The following is an 8,852-nucleotide window of genomic DNA, read 5'->3' on the forward strand; positions in this document are numbered from 1 at the left end:
ATTTTGGTATTTCTTGTCTGCACACATGGATAGACTCTCTGTCCATAGCACCATCTTCACATATAAAGGACAAATAAAATACAATAGATCTTCTTAGGAGAAGAAGCATTGTGGCCCATTGGACAGAGCACAGGCCTTGGAGGCAGATGACATGGATTTTAATCCCAGCTCTGTCACTAACCTGCTGTGTGACCTTGAGCAACTCACTTCTCTGAACCTTAATTACCTCATCTGTAAAATGGACATATGATACCTGTTCTCCCTCTTAGACTGTGACCCTTCTGTGGGAATTGATTATCTTGTATCTATTTCAGTGCTCAGTATATTGCTTGACATATAGAGTTTAACAAATACCACAGTTATTACTAAATGCATGCTTATTTAACGATATGAGGTTTGTGTGGTTATATCTATATGCATAACTATATGTGTTCATATGAATTTCACCCTTTAGGGGTTATTATAAACACACAACTTAGACCACAAACAGCTCATTTTGCCTAATGCACATTTCTGGGTAGTAAATAGTGGGTGGCCAAAATGAGGAAACTGAGTGAGGAAACTTTACCCTTTATTGTGCTGCTTGGGTTATTTTTCTAAAACAAATACAGTGCAGTCAGTCAGTTGTATTTACTGAGCACTTACTGTGTTCAGAGAACTGGACTGAGCACTTGGGAGAGTACAACATTACAATAAACAGACACATTCCCTGCCCACAACGAGCTAACAGTCCCACTCCTCAAGAACCCCAGCGGTCACCCATTCACCTCCACGTCACACAGACAGTCCTTATCATTGACTTTAAAGCACTGGATCACCTTGGCCCCCCATTCTTTCACTGATCATTTCTTACTATAACCCAAAACACTCATTGTGCTCCTCTTGCACCAACCTACTCATTGTACCTCGATGTTGTCTATCTCACTGCTGATCCCTCACCCATGTCCTACCTCTGTCCTGGAACTCCCTCCTCCTTCAAATCCAAGAGACGATCTCTCTCCCCACCTTCAAAGCATAATTAAAATCACTTCTTTTCCAAGAGGCCTTCCCTGAACATGCCCTTTATCTTCTATTCCCTCTCCCTTTTGCATTGTCCTAGCACTTGAATCTGTATCCTTTATTCATCCCATCTTAGTGCAACAGCATAACTAATTTATTTTAAATGTCTGTCTCCCCATCTAGTCTGTAAACTCCTTGTGGGAAGGGAACATGTCTATCAACTCTTGTTTTGTACTCTCCCAAGCACTTAGTACAGTGCTCTGCACATAGTTGATGCTCATTGATCGATTGATTAATGCAGCATCCAAAAACTAAAACAATAGGCTTAGTTCTTCTAGCCATCTTATCTTTATTTTCTGTACAATCACTGGCATTACTGATGATCTGGTAGACAGGAAGAGTCATTTCAGTCAATCTTGTTTATTGGGGGCTTACTGTTTGAATAGCACACGATTTAAGCACTTGCGGGAGTAAGCAGACATGATCCCTAGCCTCAAGATGTTTCCAGTCATTTTTACACAAGCTATTCTATAAATCACAGGGAAGCAGCGTGGCTCAGGTGAAAGAGCATGGGCTTGGAATTCAGAGGTCATGGGTTCGAATCCCTGCTCTGCCACTTCTCAGCTGTGTGACTTTGGACAACTCACTTCACTTCTCTATGCCTCAGTTACCTCATCTGTTAAATGGGGATGAAGACTGTGAGCCTCACGTGGGACAACCTGATTACCCTGAATCTACTCCAGCACTTAGAACAGTGCTCTGCACATAGTATGCGCTTAAATACCAACATTATTATTATATGCAAATTATTCTGATGATGTTTCCATCCCCCACTGAATGAGAATTTTCAGAATACATGCCAAAATTCATCTTTTCATTTGCATTCTGTCTTAAAAATCATATCCATGTGCTGTGGGATATTTAGTTTCCATTTTTCCATTCACACATAAGTCTGTTAGGCAGAGTTGTGCTCTAGTGACAAAGTGCCATGTAAATTATACAGAGCACAATTTGAGTCACTAGTCCTAGTTCAAAGATACCAATCAGAAAGGTCTATGGTTCAATACACCAGAACCACCACATCGGTAACAATGGGTTTGAGAAATTTACAGATTGAAAATGAAGAAGATGAACTGTTTGTTTTTGATACATTGTAGATCCTTTTGGGAAGACAGATGAGAGGGAGCCACTCACCAATGAAATCCGAAGCGACTCAGCTGTCATTGGAGGTAAAAATTTGTTATCATAGAAAACACACTAGAAATAAATTAAGCATAGTCATGACCCTGTATTCATAGCTGTGGATCAGCGTAGCCTAGCGGATAGATCACAGGTCTGGGAGTAAAGAGACCTGAGTTTTATTCCCATCTCCACCACCTAGCTCATGTGACCTTGGGCAAGACACTTAACTTCTCTGTACCTCAGTTTCCTCATCTATAAAATGGACATTCACTAGTCTCTCTCCCCTTTAGACTTTGAGCCCCATATGGAATAATAATTATGGTATTTGTAAGCACTTACTATGTGCTAGGCACTGTACTAAGTGCTGGGGTGGGTACAAGCAAAGTGAATTGAACACAGTCCCTTTCCCACATGGAGCTAACAGTCTCGATCCCCTGAGTCACATAGAAGTGGAACGGGGACGTGGCTGATCTGTGGCTGATCTGATAGTTCTGTAGCTATGTCAATACTCTGCACTGTGCTTGGCACATAGTATCACTTAAATACCACACTTAGCATTATCATTATAAAGTAGTGTGATTATTTTATGGTATTTGTCAAGTGCTTACTATGTGCCAGGCACTGTACTAAGCACTGAGTAGAAACAAGGTTATCAGGTTGGACATAGTCCCTGTCCCACATGGGGCTCACAATCTCAATCCCCCTTTTACAGATAAGGAAACTGAGGCCCAGAGAAGTGAACTGACTTGCCCAAGTCACACAGCTGACAAGAGGCAGAGCTGGGATTAGAACTCAGGTCCTTCTGATTCCTGGACCCATGCTCTATCCACTAGGCCATGCTGCTTCTTATTAACAGATACTATTATTACTATTATTACCATCACTATTATCTGCTGGTTTCACGAGTTTCTGGGGATTACCTTTGTGAATAGTGCAGTTTCTACATGCCTCTGTCTGGACATTGGAATGCTATGCAAAACTACCAGAACAATAAATTGACCACTGAATGCATTTTCGATCTATCCCACCATATGGATGTACCCTGAGAAAATAGCTAGAGCATTCACTTCTAGACCCGCTGCCTCTGCAACCTGCTGCCTTCTAGACCTGCCCATCTCAGTCAGTTGTCGACTTGCCTAAAGCACAAAGCCGAATGATAAAATTGACTCATAAAAGAGGCCACGGTGGGGAAGACAGATGGGAAAAATTGCATTCCCGTTGATTTTCTCAACCAACTGATTTTGGTTCGGTCGGCTAAGCAGGTTGAGCTATCCAGGGCTTCAGTGTTCAGCCTAGCCGACAATATCTCTTTACAGATCTGGAAAGGAATTTTGGTTCTATTTAAACCTTTCTGCCCTAGCTTGCTCCTCACCTTATCGCAGTTTTACTACCCAGTTGGCAACCCAACGATTGGCTATTTACATTGTGCTTCTATTTTGGGGTTGGTTTTTTTGATGGAGTTTTCTCTTTCCACAAAATGAAATGAAACAAGATTCTCTTTGGTGAAAAGGATCTCAGTAATGATAATTATGTTATTTGTTAAGTGCTCTCTTTGTGCCAGGCACTGTACTAAACACTGGGATAGATACAAGCAAATCGAGTTGGACACAGTCCCTGTCCAATGTGGAGTTTGCAGTTGCAATCCCCATTTTACAGATGAGATAACTGAGGCCCAGTGAAGTGACTGCCCAGGGTCACAGAGCAGACAACTGGTGGAGCCGGGAATAGAACCCATGACCTTCTCACTCCCAGACCTGTGCTCCACCCACTCCTCTGTGCTGATTCTCATAATGATATAATCTATCACTGAATCATCGTGGTAGATCTGAATCAATGAGAGAACTGCTGTTTGCTACATCACCCAATAGTGTCCGCTAGTCTTAAAAATATTCAAAGAAATGAATTTCACACCTGTTCTCTCAGACACCCACTCCATAACCCTTTTAGTAAGATTCTATATTATGTCCAACTTGAATTTTTCCTTGTGCAATGAGGATGATGAAATGACTTTAAATGGTTTTTACGTTTCCATCTCTAAGGGGTTCAGGTTCTGAGATTACTTAAGAATGCCTCTTGCTTCATTTTAGACCTTGGTGTCTAAATTTCTTTATTAATCAGTGATATTTACTGAGCACTTATGTAGCAGAGTACTATAATAAGTGATTGCGAGAGTATAATAGAATGCTTAGGCATGATCCCTGCCTTTAAAGACTTACAGTCTAATGGAAGAGACAGACAATAAAATGAATTACAGGTAGGGTAAGCAACAGCAAAAATAAAAGAAACCTTTCCAAACTGATCCAGGATTTAGGCTTCTCTGTGATAAAAAAATTGATTTAAAATGTCTTTTAAATGGGATTTTAGGACTGGGGTAGATAGATTAAAGGCATTTTTTAAATTTAAGCCAATAAAACACAAGTCATAATACTCACTGTATAAAGTGAGCTCCACAAAGTGTTTGATAAATACAATTACTACAACACTCATTTCTGCTATACTATGGTAGCTGTATTCTTGAGGAACCTCAAGTCAAAGGGAAAATCATGTTAAAGTAACCAGTGATTCAATGAGAAGGAAAGAACAGTGGATAAATAATTAAAATGTCCCACCAAGACAGGTCTCTTTAATACAAATCTCTACATTAGAACAATATCTAATGTTAGTAGAATGCCTTTCACCTTTGTGATTGTTATTTTATTGTTTCACATACTGTAAGTGTCCCAAAACACAACGCTGTAGAAAGTATTGCCCAGTCCAATATGACCACTGACTAGCACTATTTACATCCAAATTATCTAATGAAAATAAAAGTGTTATAGCAGAATCAAAACCATAAATTGTATATACTGAGCACTTACTCTCTGCACAGCACTGTACCAAGCACTTGGGCGAGTAGTCATTCATTCGATCGTATTTATTGAGCGCTTACTGTGTGCAGAGCACTGTACTAAGTGCTTGAAATGTACAATTTGGGCAACAGATAGAAAGAATCCCTGCCCAACAATGGGCTCACAGTCTAAAAGGTGGAGACAGAAAAACAAAACAAGTAGGCATCAATATATGTATATATATATGAAATAGAGCTGATAGATATATTGCCTGCAGAACTGACTAGCCTCCTAGATCCTTCACTAGATGATGGGCTCCTTGTGGCTAAGAAAAAGGTCTATAAATTATGTGGTGTGGTGTTCTCCCAAGTACTTAGTACAGTTCTCTGCACAGATTAAGTGCTCATTAAATGCCATTGATTGATAAGTGACTATCTGAACTGTGCATCTGAGGGGCTGTCCCAACTCCTTCCCCTGCCTCTCCTTGATTTATTTGTACTAGTCATTTGGACCTTGTTTTCTGAGAAGCAGCATGGCTTAGTCGAAAGAGCATGGGCTTGGGAGTCAGAGGTCATGGGTTCTAATCCCAACTGCTCTATTTGTCTGTTGTGTGACCTTGGGCAAGCCACTTCACTTCTCTGTGCCTCAGTTACCTCATCTGTAAAATGGGGATTAAGACTATGAGCCCTATGTGGGGGCGACCTGATTACCTTGTATCTACCCCAGTGCTTAGAACAGTGTTGGGCACATGGTAAGCACTTAAATTCCATCATTATTATTATCATTATTACAACTCCAGCATTTCTCCTGGAGCCAGACTTCTCTCAGAATAATTAACAATAATTATTATTATGGTACTTTTTAAATGCTTATTATATGCCAAGCACTGTTCTAAGTACTAGGGTAGGTGCAAGTTAATGCCGGCTCTGCCACTTGTCAGCTGTGTGACTGTGGGCAAGTCACTTAACTTCTCTGTGCCTCAGTTCCCTCATCTGTAAAATGGGGATTAACTGTGAGCCTCACGTGGGACAATCTGATTACCCTGTACCTACCCCAGCGCTTAGAACAGTGGTCTGCACATAGTAAGTGCTTAACAAATACCAACATTATTATTAGTAGTAAGTAAACGCTTAACAAACACCATCGTCATCATCATTTGTAATTTGATGGTTGGAGTGGCAGTTCACAGGAATTTGCTAAATTTGCAGCCGCACAACTGTGACTCAGGTGGAAGTGGTTCCCTGCAATCCAGTGTGTGGATTGAATTTATTTTGATGTAATAATAATAATAATAATTATGGTATTTGCATGTACAGAGCACTGTTCTAAGCGCTGGTGTAGATAGAGGGTAATCAGATTGTCCCACGTGGAGCTCACATTTTTTTAATCCCCATTTTTACAGATGAGGTAACTGAGGCACAGAGAAGTTAAGTGACTTGCCCAAGGTCACACAACAGACAAGTGGAGGAGCCGGGATTAGAACCCACGATCTCTGACTCCCAAGCCTGTGCTCTTTCCACTAAGCTTCTGATGGAGCACTCACGCTCACCAACTGATCGGCAAGGGTCCAATTAAGGGGAAACTGTAGCACATTGGTGCATGCCTTATTAGCTGTGGTATTTATTAAGTGCTTACTCTATGCCAAGCACTGTGGGCAGTCAGTTGATCATAATTGACCACGTACACTGTGCAGAGCATCATACTAAGTGCTTGGGAGAGTACAATATAGCAGTAAACAGACACATTTCCTGCCCACAACAATCTTACGGTCTGTAGGAGAAGACAGACATTAATATAAATAAATTATAGATATGTACGTATCAGTACTGTTCTCAGTCCTGGGCTAGATACAAGATAATCATCTACACACAGGGCTCATGGTCTAATCATTCATTTGTTCAAATCGTATTTATTGAGTGCTTACTGTTTGCAAAGCACTGTACTAAGGGCTTAGAGAGAGACAATCCCTTCCCAACAATCTCACAGTCTGGGGGGTGGGGGGGGGGGGAAAGAGGTATTGAATCCCTGTTTCCCAGATGAGGGAAGTTAAATGACTTGCCCAAGGTCATACAGCAGGGAAGTAGTAGAGCCGGGATTAGAACAAGGCCCTTGACTCCAAGGCCCATGCTCTTGCCACTAGGCCACACGTTTTATTCATCCATTCATTCAATCGTATTTCTTGAGCACTTATGTGCTCTGTATTGTACTAAGTGCCTTGGAATGTACAATTTGGCAACAGGTAGAGACAATCCCTGCCCAACAACAGGCTCACCATCGAAACGGGGGAGACAGTAAAACAGAACAAAACAAGTAGTGCGCTGGGGGTTAGCAAATTCCCAGACTAATTTGATTCCAACTAATGTGAATTCTACAAATGAAGAATCTAGTACCCTTTCTTATGGATTGAAACTTTAGGACTTCTCAGCTTGATCAAGAGCCTCCTAATTTGGGGATTGTCTCACTGTGGGCAGGGAATGTGTGCCCAACACTATTGCATTCTACTCTCCCAACTGCTTAGTACAGAGTCTTCACATAGTTAAAGGCTCAATAAATACCAGCGATGATGATGGTAAGTATATAGCTAATGCAGTAGCCATAATGCTGTGGATGTTTCCTGAAGACACCGACAATCTCCAATCTGTCTAGAGGTTTTTAGTCTGCCAGTAAACAAAAGCTCTCCCTCTCCCTAATCTTTTAAACTGATTTACTCACCCTCGTTCCCTCTTTGAAAGATTTAAACTTATGAGTAGGGGTCAGATCTACAGCTCTATCATATGGTACTATCCTAAGTGATGACTCCTTCCCCCTTTCATTCCCCTCTCCTCTCCTACCTCCCCCCTGTTTTCCTCTCTCTCCCTTCCTCTCACTCTCTCTCCAGGTGTAATAGCTGTGGTGATATTCATCATCTTCTGTATTGTTGGCATCATGACCAGATTCCTTTACCAACACAAACAGACCCATCGAACCAACCAGACGAAGGAGAAAGAATACCCAGAGAACTTGGACAATTCATTTAAACATGATATTGACTTGCAGAACACAGTAAGCGAGTGTAAGCGGGAATATTTCATCTGATGGACATCAGGGTTCCCTTTAGCTTTTTTTTTTTTTTTCTTGGTTTTAGTTTGTTTTGCCACTGTTCTCCTTGGAAGAAAAAACACCCCTCAGGGGAGACATAGGCAACGGTGACACCACCTCCTTTGCTGCACAAACCTGTCACGTGACATCTACATCCAGGTTACCTGCTACGCTACTTTAGATTGAATAAGAGCCACATATGTGCATGGTTGCCAATGAGTTTTCGTTTTTTCCAGTTTCTTGAGTGCCGCATTATTTTCCAGAGCCTTTTAAACTCAGAGATTTGCTGCCGACTTGAGCTAGGTGATTTAGAGATAAAACGGTCAATCGGTGACATTTCTGACGTTAGGATGGAGGGACCAGATTCCAGAGTTGCTGATTCATGTCAAGGTGATTTTACAAAGGATAAGAGAGATTTCGTTTCTCAGTTTCCACGTTCAGATATGTCCTCCATCCTTACAGTCCTTTTGTAACTTTTAGATTTTGAGCATTTTTAAATTCAGGATTGCTGATACTAGCAAGGGGTACAGAAGAAATACTTTTTTCTTCTTTCACCACCATATTGCAGGATTGACCATTTAGAACATTCAGGAGCATACATCATCTAGGGAAAGCATGGAGCAGATTTGCTTGAGACTCATGGGCAAAAGGAGACTGCTAGGAATTAGATGCTGTTAACCTCACTGATGACTCATCCTATTTTGTATGAAATATTCAGTCTAAAAATTACATTATTGCCCATCATTAATTTACCAAGGGTCAAAA

The 8,852-nt window shown here is 41.1% G+C and overlaps 1 protein-coding gene across 1 annotated transcript in view; it reads left to right on the plus strand.

The window, feature by feature from the left end:
* CNTNAP5 (contactin associated protein family member 5) overlaps positions 1 to 8,306 on the plus strand; it is a 746,584-nt gene extending 738,278 nt beyond the window's left edge. The window contains exons 23-24 of the mRNA XM_029075794.2: positions 2,157 to 2,228; positions 7,888 to 8,306. Of these exons, the coding sequence (XP_028931627.1) occupies positions 2,157 to 2,228; positions 7,888 to 8,084 (269 nt within the window). The 3' untranslated portion in view covers positions 8,085 to 8,306. The remainder of the gene's footprint in view (positions 1 to 2,156; positions 2,229 to 7,887) is intronic.
* Positions 8,307 to 8,852: the final 546 nt, after the last annotated feature.

Source organism: Ornithorhynchus anatinus, chromosome 1 (genome assembly GCF_004115215.2).
Source record: "Ornithorhynchus anatinus isolate Pmale09 chromosome 1, mOrnAna1.pri.v4, whole genome shotgun sequence".
Classification (NCBI taxonomy): Eukaryota; Metazoa; Chordata; class Mammalia; order Monotremata; family Ornithorhynchidae; genus Ornithorhynchus; species Ornithorhynchus anatinus.